This window comes from Populus trichocarpa, chromosome 6, assembly GCF_000002775.5.
Source record: "Populus trichocarpa isolate Nisqually-1 chromosome 6, P.trichocarpa_v4.1, whole genome shotgun sequence".
In the NCBI taxonomy this organism is placed as follows: Eukaryota; Viridiplantae; Streptophyta; class Magnoliopsida; order Malpighiales; family Salicaceae; genus Populus; species Populus trichocarpa.
Genome location: NC_037290.2, coordinates 14171853 through 14190386, shown reverse-complemented (window position 1 = coordinate 14190386; position 18534 = coordinate 14171853). Strand labels below are relative to the sequence as shown.

Sequence of the window (18534 nt, the reverse complement as noted above, 5' to 3'; positions counted from 1 at the left end):
CATAAAATGATATTGAGATGATAAAAAAAATAATTTAAATTATGAATATTAATAGTTTTGATAGAACAAAACTTTTGATTTGGGGTTTTATAAAATAAGTTATACCTGTTAAAAATATTTTCATGATTATAATATAATTTTTAGATATAAGTAGTTTTATGGCTCGCGTTACGCGGTAAGTTGGATTAAACCAATTAATTTAAAAATAAATTAATAACATCAAATTTAATGAATTGATCAAAATCCATTAAAGCTTTTGGGTTTTAACCAAGGAAGAAAAACAGGTATTATTATAGTGGTTTGCTACTTAAAAAATATATAAATTGGGTAATATATCTTGGTGAAGACGTCGGATATCCACATTTACAACCAAATCTCGAATGCTTAGAAAAACCTGGCAAAAAAGCACAATGAACAGTTGTTTTAGTTTATTTGGATGCACTGTGACAGCGAAGAACATGATCTGCTCTAGTTTATTTGGTAATTTGTTTTACTTTTTGTTAATAGATAACGACGATATCTGAAGAAGTCTCATTATCTTTATCTCAATAAAATATTATTTTTGACTTTAACAACGTTTTGCCCTTGAGGCACACATCAGAAAAACCCTTCTATTTTTATTACGAGCATCTTTATCTATCTATCTATCTATCTATATAAAGGATAAGCACCTAAATTGAGTAACCAGCCGATTTATTTACTTGCTCCATAATATTTTCTTCACATGCCCACACGCAATTCCAGCATGAATCCTACCCAGGTGAATTTCAACTCCCCGAGAAAGTTTAGGACAACATTGAAATCTAAATGCAAAGAGACCTTCTTCCCTGACGACCCATTTAGACAATTCAAGAATGAGAAGCCTCTCGGCAAGGCCAAGAAAACCCTTCAATATTTCGTTCCAATCTTTGAATGGCTGCCTCAATACAATCTTAAGATGTTTAGATTCGACCTTCTTGCTGGTATCACCATTACCAGCCTTGCCATTCCTCAAGGAATCAGCTATGCCAAACTCGCTGAAATTCCTCCAATCATTGGCCTATGTAAGTAATCTCACTGTTCTCTTACGTTTTTGTTTTCGGCCGTCTGCTGGTGTAATTTTTTTTTTTTTTTTGTATCAAAAACGAGGTTTATTGATTTCTTTCATGATTCTGGTTGCAGACTCGAGCTTTGTGCCTGCTTTAGTTTATGCAATTCTCGGGAGTTCGAAACATGTGGCGGTGGGGACAGTAGCTGCGTGCTCATTGCTCATAGCAGATACAATTGGATCCAAAGTATCATCCAAAGATGACCCAACATTGTACCTCCACTTAGTTTTCACGGCCGCTTTCATCACTGGAGTTTTTCAGGCTGCTCTAGGATTTCTAAGGCGAGTTTAAAACAGATAATGCACTCAAATTATTGTATGTATAATTCTTTATTTGAGCCGAGTTGAATACGTGCAGACTGGGGATTCTGGTGGATTTCTTGTCACATTCCACAATCACTGGTTTCATGGGAGGCACAGCGATTATTATCTGCCTACAGCAATTGAAGGGCTTGCTTGGAGTGAGCCATTTCACCACAAAAACAGATGTGGTTTCTGTTTTGCATGCAGTTTTCAAGAATAGGAATGAGGTTTGCACTGCAGAAGACTAACAAATTAAAACGTTCTTAATTCCTTCTTTCTTTCTTGTTGTTCTAAGAGTGGAAAACATTTGGCATAAAAGGGTGATATATATATTTTGGATCATCCAATTTGGTTATAACTATCACTTCATCAATATCCATGAAAAGATTCTATTCCAACTTTACATATATAGGCTAATGGTTTTTTTTTCTTTTTGTCCTTTTTCAGTGGAAATGGGAAACCGCGGTTGTCGGCATGGCCTTCCTTGTTTTCCTGCTGTTCACCCGCTATCTGGTGAGTGGTGCACTCTCCATTAATATGACATCAACATATGATGCCATGCATGTATTATCGTTCACAATATGCTTTGCACACATCAAGTCTTGTGTCTGCACTAACAAATTTGATAGCGAGGTCGGCTCTTTCGTATTATTATTAAAGTGGTTGCTTTCAATGTAAAAGTACTTTTTGAACACTTGTCAACATCTTACTTTGTTCCCTCTTTTCTCCAGCTTTTAACAATCAAAAGCTAAACTGCTTCTTTTGAGTTTTATTTTTTTAAAAAAATGAGATTTTTTTCTTTTTTTTTTCTTAATCACACAACATCCCTGTTTTTCATCTAAGGTTAAGAAGTTGTAAACCATGAATCCAAGTATTATTATTATTATTATTATTATTATTATTATGGGATTAAAGAGGTTTACTTTATTTTTTAATTTCTCGGGTTCAAATTCTGGGATCAACATCAAGATTGAACCATCAAAAATCTCTACACATGTACTTTATCTCATTATGGTACCTGCATGCATGAGATTGCGGCTGAGAGTATTCTCTTACTGTGCTAATTCTAATAACATTTTGAAAATGGTGGATTTTCAGAGGCAAAGAAAACCCAAGCTATTTTGGGTCTCAGCTATGGCTCCGATGGTGGTCGTTGTACTCGGCTGCTTGTTAGCCTACTTTACTCGTGACAGTAAATACAGCATCCAAACTGTAAATTGACTTTTTTCTAACTTACAAAAACCACGTCTAATTAGTTCTTGTCAAATATATGTACATGCTTACGACTTGCCTCCTATCTGTGTTCTATCACTAATTAGGTTGGGAACCTGCATAAAGGGTTAAATCCGATAAGCATCGAATACTTGAATTTTGACGCTGAGTATCTGCCCTACACTTTGAAAGCTGGAATCATTACTGGCATAATTGCTTTGGCTGTAAGCTCGCTAAATTTCTTTTACTCATTTACCAAAACCGAATATTATTATTAATCGATAGCGAACTAAAACGATACTTATTGCAGGAAGGGATTGCAATTGGAAGAAGCTTTGCCATAATGAATAATGAACAAGTTGATGGAAACAAGGAGATGATAGCTTTTGGTTTCATGAACATTGTTGGGTCTTGCTTTTCATGCTACTTGACCACTGGTATCTATGCATATGCGTGTTCTTCAATTCTTGGTTTGTTTGAGAAATGAAAGTAGAAAAGAAAAACTTAGTAGAGCATTTTTCATATGAGTAGTGCTTTAATTTGCAGGACCATTCTCAAAAACTGCAGTGAATTACAACTCTGGGTGTAAGACAGCAGCGTCGAACTTAGTAATGGCTATTGGCATGATGCTCACTCTCCTATTCTTGGCTCCTCTCTTTAGCTATACCCCTCTCGTTGCTCTATCTGCCATTATCATGTCTGCGATGTTAGGCCTCATCAAATATGAGGAGGCTTATCACTTGTTCAAGGTTGACAAGTTTGATTTCTGCATTTGCTTAGCTGCTTTTTTTGGTGTTGCGTTCATAACCATGGATATGGGCCTCATGATATCAGTAAGGATTTTCAACCCACCTGTATATCTTTATATATCACAGGAAATTAACAGCTAATTTTCCATTCTTCGATTTCAGGTTGCGCTTGCTTTGTTGAGGGCACTTCTATATGTGGCCAGACCTGCTGCTTGTAAGCTTGGAAAATTGCCAGACTCAACCTTGTACCGCGACACCGAACAGTATGCTGAAGCCTCAGGTCCCCCTGGAATTCTTGCTATACAACTTGGTTCTCCTATTTATTATGCAAATGGCAACTATATAAGAGAGAGGTAATCACACTTGACATGCTTTCTTAAGAAGAAGAAGAAGAAGAAGAAACAATCTTCGGTTTATCACACACGTGCGCAGCATTTTAATTAGTAACTAATTAATTTTATGTGAATAGGATTCTCCGGTGGATTCGAAATGACGAGGGTAATGGGAAAGCTGTGAAGCATGTTTTGCTAGATTTGACGGGTAAGGTTAATTAATTTGCGTGCAGCCTCAACCTAGCTAGTGCTACATTCCAAATTTGACGACTCCATGTCAATGCTGATCCAAAATTATAAATACTGCTGCAACAGGAGTTACATCCATTGACACGACAGGCATCGAAACTTTAGCTGAAGTGCTCAGAATCTTAGAAGTCAAACACATCAAGGTAAAATTACATTGAGAGGAAGCTTTTTGCTCTTTCTTGTATTGTTCATGCAGGCCAGACCTTGGTGTATTGTGTGCTGTTGAAAAACTACAATTTAGCCTATGAAGCTTTTACTTTTTGATCCCTAGTTTTTTGGGGTTTCATGTTTTAGTCCTAAGCTTCAATGATTTTATATTTCACTCCTTGAAATTTGAGATGATAAAGAAAATAGTTAGATGAACACATTTAACTACAAAAAAACCGATATTTATTAATGAGTTTCTCCCGGCAAGAAGAGTATCATTGAGATATTTTTTAAATTTTTATTTCATTGAAAAAAAGAGATTGATGTTTAAAAATAATTTATTTGTTTGATTAATTTTCTTTGGACTAATTTAAGAGTGTTTTAAGGTTAACAATTAGTTTATTAAAATTTTTAGTGTGTTTATTACATGTTTTTAGATAAAAATAGCTTAAAATTGAGTTAACTCTTAGTCCAAAAAATCTCTGACTTGACTTTCCAACAACCACTCATTTTGCTAGAATTTAAATTAGCAAGTAATAAATTATCTGTTTTATTTTTTTAAAAAAAATAGTCTTTCGCCTATAAACATTAAAATAAAAGAAGCTAGTTGCACGGGTCTGAGCTTGTAGGCTCATGTGTATTGGGCCTTTTCTATGTTAAGCCAAGTAGTCAGGACCAATCTTTTAGGCACAAGCATGTGGTTTTTTTTTATAATTTTTTTTTTCATTTTTTTTTTAGTTTTTTTTTTGAAATGCACTCTAAACAAAATATTCAACATGATTTTTTAATAGAGTTTTATATGATTTTATCATATTAATTATTTTTTTTCATACAAAATATTGAAATATTCTTTTAAAATTACTTTTTAAAACTTGTTTTTAAAATCATGATAAGACATCTTCTTTTTATTTATTTATTTGTTTGTTTATTTGTTTGTTTTTGCTAGAGAATTAAATAAGTATATCCCTTAATTGTTCATGGCAGATGAAAATTGTAAACCCCAGGCTAGATGTTTTGGAGAAAATGATGAAATCAAAATTCGTAGATAAGATCGGGAAGGAATCCATATTTTTGTGCATGGAAGATGCAGTTGAAGCAAGTTATGACTTTTCAGCCACTACAGAAAAGCAAGGGTTCGAAGAACAACGTTCGGGCGTTGCTTAGGGCTGTCAGCCTACCGATCCTGCAATTGGTGGTCGCGGCATCGTAACAAGTGTAACGTCTAGTTAGCCGATAGGTTCTCCTACTACTCTTTTTTTTTTTTTTGGGTGCCTGATGTAATATGTCGAAGAAACATACCTTTCACGTAAAATACGACACCTTGACCTTGCTGTGTCAATAAATAAACATGTGATGCTTGAGATATTAATTTTTTTTCACCAATTTTTATTTATTAAATGACGTAACATTTATTATAATGAAAGAATTCCAAACTATATATGGACATTAGATCTTATAATTATGAAATTGAATATGATTAAACAATAATCAGATAAAGGTCACGTCTCTTGGTGAAGAAATTCAATAAAATAATTAAATATCTCAAAGTGTTATCTTAAATATCATGTCTTCGTGGTGTGAAGACTTTTTATTTTAGGTTAAAATCATATACACTTAAGATTATACCAATTCATTGAGTTAATTTGAGATATTTGAACTTTAACTTTTCAGTATTATAATTTAATCATTAATTTCAATATATATACTAATTTTTAAAAAAATATGGAGTCATTGGAAGATCATTCATCCAGATGATTAACATACGTCAACCAACCAGTATATTTTAAATGTAGAATATAAAAAATAAATGTGATGTACAGTATAGTTATTCTACATCAAAAAATTAAAAAATAATATATGTAGATGTAAGTTATATAGTTATTTCATATCAAAAAGTCAAGAAATATTCTATGTGAATATAGACTTTATATATAACTATCTTACATTGAAAATTTAAAAAACAATCGATGTGGATGTATCTTATAAAAAAAAATTATATGAGCTAAGTATTCATAAATTAATTATATATTTTTTTGGGTTTATTATAAAATAAAATGATCTAAAATCATCCTTATACTATATTAATTTGGTCAGATCAACTTCTTTACATAAAAAAAAAAAAAAAGGTCTAATACCCCTCAGCCATATGAATTTGATCATTTTAGAAGGAATGATGTCAGTTGGACAATTTCTAGCCAATTAGATATTGACATGTGTCATAATTTCATTAAAAATAAGCTAAAAATGGCCAAATTCATACGATGGAGAATTCAATTTTACCCTTTTTAACATGGAGAGGGTAATATGATCAAATTCATATGGTAAAGGGATGTATGATAATTTTAAACCCTTTTCCAAGTACTAATTAAGAAAGTAACATTTAGTTTTGTGACAAATATAACTTCTGCAATATATTAAAAAATATCCTAAACTTGATTTATAATTATTTTATATGAATTAATATAAAAATTATTGAGAATCCTATAAAATAAATAATAAATGTATTAGGAGGATTAATTTTAAAAAAATATAATTTTTTTATGCTACATGGAATTTGTTTAAGATATTATATTATTATATATAATAATATTAAATTAGTTTTTAATATTATTGTTTATTCGATGATGATGATAAGTATAAACATTTAAATTTACCTAGGGTTTATATGTTATCCTAATTTTGTCTAAAATCTTTAATTTATTGATGATGATGATAAGTTTTTAATATTTCATGGTATTGATTAATTTCTTCTTAGGAAATCATTGACAAGTAAAATATATAACCACAAAATAGTTTTCTTTGTGGTGTGTTATGTCTTGAGATAGTGTTTGAGAATATGATAGCAGTTACTTTTCAAAATGTTTTTCACATAAAAATACATAAAAAAAAATTTATTTTTAAAAATCATTTTAAAAAATAATTAATTTTCAAAGATCTTTTATTTTTTGTTCCAGCATACCCCTGTATTTCCGTCATACATACTTCATGGTCTTGATTAATTTCTTTCCTAGGAAATCGTTCACAAGTAAAATATGCAACCACAAAACAACCTTAGTCGTGGTGTGTTATGTCTTGTGGTAGTGTTTGAGAGTGTGATAGTGATTGATTTTAAAAGTGTTTTTCGAGTGGAAATGCATGAAAATAATATTTTTTTATTTTTAAAAAATAATTAATTTTCTTAGATCTTGTATTTTTGTTCCAGTATACAAGTATTTCTACCACACATACTTCATGGTCTTGATTAATTTCTTTCCCAGGAAATCGTTGACAAGTAAAATATGTAACCACAAAACAGGCCTGACTATGATATAATATTTTCTGGTTGTTGTGTGTTATGTCTTGTGGTAGTGTTTGGAAGGGTGATGAGAGTTATTTTTCAAAGTGGCTTTTGCTTGGAAATGCATGAAAATAATGTTTTTTTATTTTTTAAAAAAATTGATTAATTTTCAAGGATCTTTTATTTTTGTTCTAGTATACCCCTACACATGCTTCATGGTCTTGATTAATTGCTTTATTGCTTTCCTAGGAAATCATTGACAAGTAAAATATGTAACCACAAAACAACCTTAGTCGAGGTATGTTATGTCCTAGCCATGGTGGAGTTATGTCTTGCAGTAGTGTTTGAGAGTGTGACAGCTGTTGCTTTTGAAAGTGTATTTTGCTCGAAAATACGTGAAATAATATTTTTTTATTTTTTAAAAATCATTTTAAAAATTTATTATTTTTCATGGAACTTTTATTTTTGTACCAGTATACCCCCACACATACTTCATGGTATTGATTAATTTATTTCCCAAGAAATCATTAACAAGTAAAATATGTAACCACAAAACAGCCCTGTGGTGTGTTATGTCTTGTAGCAGCGGTTAATTTTCAAAATGTTTTTCGCTCGGAAATGCATGAAAATAATTTGTTTTTATTTTTAAAAATTATTTTTTATATCAGCACATCAAAATGATGCAAAAACACCAAAAAAAATAATTTCAAGCAAAACAAAATTTAAAAAATTCTGAAACGCGATTTCAACAACAAAAACAAACAATTAATCTCTGCAAATACAAGCCAAGTATTTTTATTTTTAAAAATTATTTTTTATATCAGCACATCAAAATGATACAAAAACACTAAAAATAATAATTTCAAGCAAAACAAAATTTAAAAAATTATGAAACGTGATTTCAACAACAAAAAACAAACAATCTCTGCAAATACAAGCCAGGTCAAGCCATGCATTTTCAGTCAATACCTTTTATTATCTATTTTTCATCTTTTTTTGCAATTGGAAAAAAGTGATTGAAAGAGTATTGTTAATAATTCTATATGCGTTATAAGAATATATCTCGTGAGTAAAGGCTAGGTTCACAACTACTTATATAACTAGATAAATGGTTCGTGCTATACCACAAGACAAATTAGTTTCTTCATTCATGTGATATCAAAGTTTTAAAATGAGTAAGAAAAATTTAAATTTTGATAAGTTAAAGAGGTCGCACGTGTTATCAAGATAGTGACCTGGAAAGCAAACAAAAACAAAAAACCATGAATCCAACATAAAAGGGTCAAGAAAAAAATCATAAGAATAAGGATCAAATATAAAACATCAAAACATAATAAAAAAATTGAACATGCGGAATTTTTCAACATGTTATTTTACATAAAAAAATCTCAGATGTAAATCAACTTGAAACCCAAAATCTTCTCAAACTCAGATATGTTTTTTTAGACACTTTCAAGGTCAAAAAAATGCATTATTTGTACTCTCCTCATCATATGGAACCATTTGACACCAAAATCGACTGTTTTAGTGGCTATAATCGTCACCAACGACCACTTTCTCTTTCTACACCGGAATCCGACGACTCCCTATTTCTTCCCACTAAACAAAACTGAAAAATAAGGAAAATAAAGTTCAGTACCAAATTTTTTTTTTGAAAATTAAAGGGACCAGTTACCTAATAACTAAAAACTATGAGGGACTAAAATGAGCTTTTATAATAAATTTCATATCCACCACTTATTCTACTTGTTTTTTTCATTTTAGTCCCCTGTCTTTCAATTCAACCTCCCTTCTAAAAAAATATGCAATTGGGTGCTATTTTGGCTAAAAAAGGCTAAATTGCATAGAATAAAAGTTGGAGGATCAAAGTGAAAATAAAAAAAATCGCTCCAATCCACAGTGTTATGTAAGGAGGTGAAAAGTGACAAAAAACTGATCTCTTTTAGTATATTGTATAATATTAAGGAACGATAGCATCCTAATATTTAAAATGTTTTTCATTAATATAATTATTTTTCATTACTATATATTCATAATTATAAATATTTCAATTATACAGTGAAGTTATAAATTTAGATTTTGTTTTTATGCGTTTAAAATATAACAAATATATATATATATATATATATATATATATATATATATATTATCTTTTTGTGCCCTGTGTTTGTGGTAATTTGGTCTTCTTGCCTCAATGTTGATCAATTTGCTCCAATCATTTATAAAAGAACTACATTTTAATTTTCACAAAAATAGATTTAATAAACTTCAAATCATCATTCAAAGTCTACTGAATCAGACAAAAGCTATGATACCAATTGTAACGATTCCAAATCTTTCTACTTATAATCAACATGTCAAATGATGATTTCTCAAAACAAGGGATTGTTTTACTAATATATCATTATCTCAAGTGTTGACATCAAAACGATTTAATCAATCCAATATTAAACATCAATTCAACTTATCTAGAATTTTCATCTCATTAATAATCTAATGATACTACTTACCATATCATTTCAACCTAATCAATTTAGTATATTAATAAAATGATAAGATAATTTAAACAATATGGAAGAACATATAATAAAACGTATTCACTTTTTAAATTTCAAGTTCTTTTCTAATAAAACATTAAAGTCTATAAGTTCTAATTTACATGCGAAAAGGAAATACTTAAAGTAGTACAATACATTATCTATAACTAATAAATTACATACATATCTTTCCTATTAGCTAGAATAGGAAAGCAATATTAAAAGTGCATTCTTGATGATCTTGTAAAGGCTTTAAAGAAGAAATTAACACTAGAACGCATTAATATTTACTATAATTTTATTCAATCATAATTAGTCTCTCTCTTTTTTAGAATTCATTTTCATCTCTATTACATTCTTTTTTGTCCTACTAATTCAACAATGAATTAAATAAAATCTTTCACTAATTTCTTCTTTTCTTTCCATCCATCCATCCTACTTGAATGGTTATATAAATTGACTATTTTATTTCATAGTTAATTTGTTTAGTCATTCATTTCAAGTACTAAAGATATTGTAATCCCTCGTTTGGTTACCCATATACATGACAATTCTCATATCTATCATTTATTTTGGTATTCTCATTTGGAATATAATAGTTTTTGGTAATCCTAACTAGATACTAATCAATTCAACATCTAACTCGAATGCTAGTTATTCCAGCATTTCCATTTAAAAATCATTAATTTCGGTAATTTTAATTAGATACCAATCAATCTGATATCTTATTCAAATACCAATTATTTCAATATTTTTATTTGGAAGCTATTAAATCTGGTAATCTTCAATTTTCTTGTTTAATCCCTTCCTAATCCCTCTTTGATCTTTTTATTTATCTCTATTTGGTATTTTTTTTTAGCAAGAACTCCCCACAAATTTTCTTCAATTTTTCTCTCTTTCTTTGTCCCTCAAGCAACCGGCCAACTTGATTTTTTTAGGAAGCCAAGTATCTATTTATATTTTCCTTGTACTTAGAATTACAATCCTACCCTTGATCTTTAGTTCAACTTTTTTATTTTTGGTTTTACAGAGTATCCCTTCTCTGTTTATTAAAAACAATTTAATGTATCAGGTTTATGTATGCAGGGATGCATCCTTAAAATCGTTTGGAAATAATTTAATCTTGATTGATGTATATGTTGGTCCAAAATATCGAAAGAAAAAGAAAAAGGACTAGCAGCAAACTAGAAATTGAATTTAAGCTTCATCCGAGATCATCATGAAGACTCCAAACTAGATTAGCATATTTAACTTCAGCTCATTAGAGGCTTTGCATATGTCGACATCCTGTAGAGTCGGCTCTAGGAAAGTGGGCCAAGAAAACCCAAGACCACAATTGGATTGTCAATGTCAATTGTATATCTGCTCACCTATATAGGCCAGTCTGTGGTTCTATGAGTCACAACAAAAAAACATAGCCACTGCCATGATCAGACATTCTTTACTTTGTCATCAGCATTGTTACAAAAGGCTTTCGAACTCATTTACCATTAGAACAGAGTGTACCGAGCTAAGAATCAAATCTGACGTGACATTGTTATCAAATCCACTAAAAGCTACATCACTGCACCCCACTTCTTGCATGGTTTTGGCTCCCATTCTCTCTGTTATATGCCCTATTTTTCTCCGTCCATTATGGCCTCTCTCATATTTTATTTCTTAAGCTATGTACAACCGTTGTTTGAAATGAACGTACGAGTGCTCACAGAAAATTATATGCATCCGACATATCAGTTTTCAGTCTTTTTAGGAATGCCACAGCACTGCTAATTAAGCAGCCTAGCTAGCCCCCATCAGAACAACTTCTCTTCGGTTTTTTGAAAAACAAGGTTTCAGGTTTTGGACGGACACCACGCAAGAACTAAAACTCTGTTCTGTTCGATGTTGGGGTGGTGGGGGGCTGTGTTTGCTTTGTCTTGCCTGTGTTACCATGTAATAATGGAAACAAATGAATCCCATTAATTAATTTGATTCGGTTAATAATACAACAAGAAATAGATGTACCTAACACTTGTCTCTTTTTATGTGTTTAGCTCCCAAAAATTGTCTCTTTTAAGACCAAAAAATTTAAAACTTGGTTCTTTGTCCGCGGGCATCATGCCAACGGCCTATTGCTTCATCATTTCAATGACATATAATAATATGACCTTATTCTTTATTTCTGTCTCTCTTTTTTTAATTTAATAGAAAAAGGATTTAGATGGAATCATCCAGTTTTTGTAGTCCTGTAAATGATTAGAGTACTAGTAGGGTAGAATTTATTTTCTTCTTAAAAGAGAATGAGGCATTTGGTCTCGTATATATCATGTGGCAGTTCTTGTAAATAAATCTTCTTCTTCTTTTTCGAACTTACCATGGAAGTTCTCCTACGTCCTAGCTAGCAGTTCTTTTTTCTTCTGTTTTTTGTTGGTCAGGTGGATTCAACAACGGAGACAAGAAAGAAATCCAATCCTCAACCTCATTTGTTTTGCTATAATTTTATTGCTAGTTGTTTAGGATATAATTCAAACTGATCCGAAATTAACAGGAAATTGTTCCCAGAATTTCTGATAATTAATATACAATGACCAAAAACAATCAACAAAAAAATAAGCTTATATAGGATGCTGAACCGAATAATTAATTGATGAAAAGAGCTTGATGTTCAAGAAATTGTTGCTTAGAAATGCTAATGGAGCATATTTTCTCCATAATAAAACAGCTCTCTCACTCTCTTTTCTTCTGCAGGTGAAACTATAGCATAGGCTTCTCTATTTTCTTTCTATTATTTTGGTGTATTAATTGGAAAAGAAATCCGAAAGTCCGAGACAACTTTTGAATTATTTTAACTCCATTTGCGTTCGTATCAGAAAAGTTGCCATCCCCATCTTTCAAGTCTAAAGCACCTCTCTGAAAGTTAAGGAAACCATATCAAAGACTTGGTTTGTCACCTTTTATATGTCCCCGTGAACTTCTTTTTGACCTAACTGTTTTCTTATTATTATTTTTTTTATTAAGAAAATGACACTTAATGGATGTCAAGTTTTACAGTAAAAAAAGAAAGCAAGAAAGAAAGAAAGAAGCCGTCAAGAAAAGTGAGTGGAGCGGGCATGATCATCGAGAAAATAACAGAGAAAGAAAGAGAGAAATGACAATATATAGACAACATATGGGAATTAATGGAAAACTAATCTATTAATTTAACACAGTTTATCAGAGTTAGAACTCTAAACTACATGTTTTAAAACAAAGATAGAAGAAAATCAACAAGCAGTCCAATTAGAGAACAAAGCCTCCCAAATCTCCATAAAAACCTCAACAATTATCCCGTGATGATGATAAGAGTTCAAAGACAAGTAAACACTGCAACAGCTGTTCGAGATCCTTAGCTGCAAATATCTGCTTCTCAACAATCATCTCAACCATTGATTTTCTAAAATCGTTATAAGGATCACTAGAACTCTTCACCACTGCAAAGCTGTCCTTCACTTTTCCATCTAATGGCAAACCACCCACTTGAGAACTCTTCACTTTTGCCCTTCTCCTCCGAGAAGTGTACTTTCTGCGGCGAGAAGAAGGGTGCCTGAGAGATCCGGATGAATCTGAAGAAAGACTTCTTGAAGAGAAAAGAGTGTCCGACTCATCATCCTCTCTCTTGTTTTCATCTTCGCTGCTGAACCAGTAATAGCGACCTCCAAAACATGCACTGTCTTGTGAAGATGAGCTCAACAAACTCATCTGGTCTTTTTTGTTAGTGATGTTCTTCTTCTTTTTACTCCTGTTTCTAATTGAGCTACAACGTCCCTTCGTTTTCTCTTGGAAACCCAATTCTTTATAGAATGGATTCATAGGAAAAATGGGGGAAGCAGGAGGATACCGGTGTGATAGGTTTTTCCTGGAGATGATAGAGGGATTGATGGCTTGGTTTGTTGCTTCAGGGCATTTGCGTATGCAAATAGAAGGGAAAGGTCGAGCCTTGGGAGGTAAATGGTCGATCAAGTGGAAGTTTTTATGGTTTTGAGGCACAAACACAGCTTTTTCAGCCACGTCCGATAAGTTTCGGGTCCGACATGAGCCTCGAAACATGCTAGAGATTCGCAACCTGAATCGGTTTTCCATTAGAGAAAGAGAGAAATATTGCAGAAGAAGCAGAGAGAGGGAGAGGGATATAGGTTTATGAAGGGAGTGGTGGTATAAGGATGGTTGAGATATAAATACATGAGAAACCGAAAATGAAAGTTTATTATTATATTAAGGGTTTTAGCGTACTCATAAATGAATCATCATACTTTTCGTCGTTTCTTTCTTGGACATGGAAAAAAATTGATAGAGGAGACGACCTCAAATCAATCATTATTTAATTATTACATTTTTTTTTCATCATCCATGATTAATAAATTATTATATTATACATAAATTACTCCATCAACACTTTATTTTGAATTGGACTTCCTTTGGAACGTTTAAAAGCCATTCTAGGTGCACTTTTTTTTTATAACTCACCATAAAAAGTATTTTTATGATTGAATTCTAATTTTTTTTCTTGTACATTAATTTTAAGAATTTATCTTTCACATCATAATATATTTAGGAGAATAGATTTTTTTAATAATAATATTTCCTTATGAAATTAAGATAATAAGTGAATCTTTATAATTATTAAATCCACCATTTGAAAGAAAAATAAAAACCTCCTTTAAACACTTAGGTGTTGTTTATTTGCCGAAAAATAAATTTTTTTAGAAAATAATTTTTATAGAAAATAAATTTTTTAGAAAATAATTTTTATAGAAAATAAATTTCTTAAAAGTATGCTATTTTTTTATTTAATAGTGTTATGAAAAATGAGTTAGAAAATATTATTTAATGTTTGGCTATATTATAAAAAATAAGGTGGAAAATAATTTTTTAATTTTTTTCTCAAATTTATTAGAAACAATAGACTAAATTTGACAGATAAAAAAGTTAAAGAATGATAAAATTGAAAAATAATTTCTAATTTTATAAATTATTTCAAATAAAACAAGTAGTAATCAAAAGAATTGAGACCAAATCTAATAGATAGATAAATTAAAAGAGAATGAAATTGAAAAAAATAATTTGATTTCATAAATTATTTAAAATAAAATAAATAGCAATTAAAAAAATAGAGATCAAACTTGATAGATAAATAATACAAATTAAGAAAAGGATAAGAGAAAAATAAATAACAATAAAAAAAAGAATCAACTTGGTATGAAAATCAAACTAAATCAAATTCCAAGGATAAAATTAAAGAAAACAAATTTGAAACAAAATATATAGCAATCAATATATTAAAGATAAAATTTGATATAATTAACAAATAATTAGATATATTTTTTTACTTTTTTAAAACTTCTAGAAAGTATTTTTTGTCCAAAATTAAAAAATATTTTTTTTCTTAAAACCAAGTTAAATTTTTTTTTTAATTGAAAAGTGTCTATTGACTAACTTTTTTAATAGTAAACGGAAATCATTTGTCATTAAAATTAAAAAAACAGGTACTAATAAAGCAGCGGTCATGAACAACCTAATTAGACCATGTTTTTGCGTTTTAAAAGTATTTTAAAAAAATTAAAAAAATTTTATTTTTTTATTTTAAATTAATTTCTTTTTATGTTTTCAGATCTTTTTAATGTGCTGATATCAAAAATAAATTTTTAAAAAATATATATTATTTTAATATATTTTTAAATAAAAACTATTTAAAAAAATAACTATAGCAAGGTAACAAAAAGCATGAAAGCAAACTTACTTATATATATATATATATATATATATATATATATATATATATATATATATATATATATATATATATATATTGTATAGAGAGAGAGAGAGAGAGAGAGAGAGAGAGTAGGTAGGGGACAAAAAAAAATAAGAGAGCACTTTTGCAGGAATCTTTTGGTATTTGAAATTCAAATAGCAGAGAATTAGGCAAGATGATAATGAATCACGAATGCATAGCTAACTATTCTTTCAATTTGTCGGTTCATGTTTTTTTTTTTAAAAGAATAAAAGACATTGTTTATTTAATTTTTATATTTTTTAATTTGATGGTTATAAATATCTTTAAATTAACCTATTCCAACCATGGACTAAATCTAAATTAGCTAAACCAAAATATAATATATATTATTTTATACTAAATATGAAAAAAACATAGGCTGAAAGAAATTCTAAATATGAACTCAGAAAATACGTAGCCAAGTCTATAAAAGGTAAATACCTTAGAGCCTTTAAAAGTGTTTCATGTAAATTGTAGTGTGTTTATATTTTATACTAGAATTTGCGATGGACTAAATCGAGTCAGGGTACATCTCTTGTAAGAGACTGGGATAGCTAGAGTTTTACTCGCTCATCTAAACCCACAAAGTGCGCTTTCTGGAGAGTAGAGTTTCCTCAAATCCAAAAAAAAAAGATAATATTTATCGCATAAGAGATTTTTTTTTAGAAAAAAAAAACTACGACAATTAAAAGTATTGGAGTTCGAATATAATAAAATAAATAAATATCTTTAAAAAACTAATAAAATATGAGTACTATTTATTAGAACAATATATATAATAATTATTTTGTCCTTCTCATCAAAACTTACAAAGCTTGTAGTTGACGGTAAAATCATGTTTTCATGGGAATCCATTTATGCATTACAAAGATTGCTCGGGGATAAATTGATTAGTATACTTTATTTAGTATAGTTAAATTATTTTATTATTCTTAAAAGAAAAAATAAAATCAATGCTTAATTTCCATTAAGAGCTTTTTATCTTTTTAAAATTATTTTCACACTATAATTACTTCAATACCATTAAAGGAAAAAACCAAAGAATTTCACAAAGGGGATTTTTTGTCTTTTCCTTCTGTTTATATATTAAAGTTACAAGATTGCCCTTCAAGTTAAAGAAAAGAGGCTTCATTCAAGGGTTTTTTAGTATTTTCCTGCTTTTTTTTGTTATTTTTATGTTTGCATGGGTCTTTTTATAATTTTAATAAATTAAATAATATATATAAAAACAATGCTTGCAAATGTCAGCAAGTGCAGGGTCATCCAGTTATCAAATTTCATCATCTATGGCAGCATTAAGAGTGGCACATCGTTTTTTTTTCCAACAGTATGATGCGTGCTTGATGCGAAGGCACGATTGGCCTCCAACATGCTTTTTATCCTTTCTTATGGCCTTGAAATTCACATCAACCCCTCCAAAATACAATTATGTCGTTTAGTTTGTATTCATATTAATTTTGGTCTTCTTTCTTTTAATTATTATTTATTTTGCTTTTGATACTTTTATATTTTAGATTTTTTTTTAATTTTTTCCCTGAAAATTTTATTTAATTTGATTTTTATATCCAATTTTGTTCTCATTCTTTTGATTGTTTTTTTTTTTTTGTGTTTTATCCTTTCCTTGATTTTTTTTATTTCTTCACTAGTCATTTTATTGCATTTATTTTTTTATTCAATTTTTATCATCATTCTTTTTATTGTTATTTTCTTATTTTATTTAGTTTTTTATCCTATTTTGATCCTTATTCTTTTAATTATTATTTTTTATCCTTTTGTTAATTTATTTTGTTTTTCAATTTAGTCCCTAATTATTTTCTTTCATTTAGTTTTTATATCAGATTTGGTCCGCATTGTTTGGATTTTAAATTGTTTTGTGACTGGAAGTTATACTTTGTTATTTTTTTGTATCTACCTTTCTATGGGGTAATCTTGGTCTCATAACTCAGATTCGATTAAGTTTGTTTGTTTTTGTCTATTTATTAAAAATTGATTTTTTTCTCAAATTCATCATTTGACATTTTAGTTATTAGGCTTTGGACTTCATTATTTGTTTCATTTTTTTTTTGTTATCCCGATCTCATATCCCAAGTAATAGGTTAGTCGAGTTAACCCGGGTTGACTCAGAGTTTTTTCTCGATGGTTTTTTTAAAATTGATTTTGTTTCTAATTTCATCCTTTTGGCATTAAATTATTGGTCATTGAGCTTTTATGATTTTCTTGCTTTTCTTTTTATGGGGTTATCCCTAGTATGGGTTAATCAAGTTGATTCGGGCTAACTTGGTTTTTTTTTTTTCAATAATTTTTTTTATTTAACTTCGGTCTTCTTTGCTATGTTTTTCTTTTAAAAGTCTAATTTTTTTTTTCTCAATCTCATATTACGGGTGGCAGGTTAGTTGAGTTAACCTAGGTTGACTAAGTTTTGTATCCTCAACCTTATTTTTATGAAAGTGATTTTTGTTTTTTTAGTTTCATCATTTGGTATTAAATTATTGGCACTTAAGCTTTGTCATGTTTTTCCTTTTCTTTTTGTGAGGTTATCTCAAGTGTGAGTTAGTCAAGTTAACTCAGGTTAGCTTGAGTTTTTTTCAATGTTTTTTTAATTTAACTTTGATCTTTTTTGCCGATCTCATATCGCGGGTGGTTATTTAATCAAATTAACTTGGGCTGACTTAGATTTTTTTCTTTGAAACTATTTTTAAAAAAATTGATTTTTTTTTGTTTAAGCATTTGATATTAGGCTATTGGCCCTTGAACTTTGCAATGTTTTTTCTTCCTTTCTTTTTATAGGTTATTTTGATAATCCTTGGTCATATGTTAGTAAATTTACTCGAGTTGACTTGGATCATCATC

General features: G+C 29.6%; 1 protein-coding gene across 2 annotated transcripts; it reads left to right on the top strand.

Moving 5' to 3' along the window:
- The first annotated feature begins 715 nt into the window (after positions 1 to 715).
- LOC127905411 (probable sulfate transporter 3.5) lies at positions 716 to 5448 on the top strand. 2 transcript variants are annotated; one of them, XM_052453526.1, is made up of 12 exons: positions 716 to 1043; positions 1162 to 1369; positions 1446 to 1617; positions 1838 to 1903; positions 2489 to 2602; positions 2710 to 2826; positions 2913 to 3039; positions 3149 to 3351; positions 3514 to 3704; positions 3821 to 3891; positions 3999 to 4075; positions 5064 to 5448. In XM_052453526.1, the coding sequence occupies exons 1-12, from the start codon at positions 725 to 727 to the stop codon at positions 5241 to 5243; spliced, it is 1845 nt and encodes a 614-aa protein (XP_052309486.1). In that variant the 5' UTR covers positions 716 to 724; the 3' UTR covers positions 5244 to 5448. The 2 variants fall into 2 exon arrangements, with proteins under 2 accessions (XP_052309486.1, XP_052309485.1); XM_052453525.1 differs by having other exon boundaries at positions 719 to 1043; positions 3149 to 3435.
- Positions 5449 to 18534: the final 13086 nt, after the last annotated feature.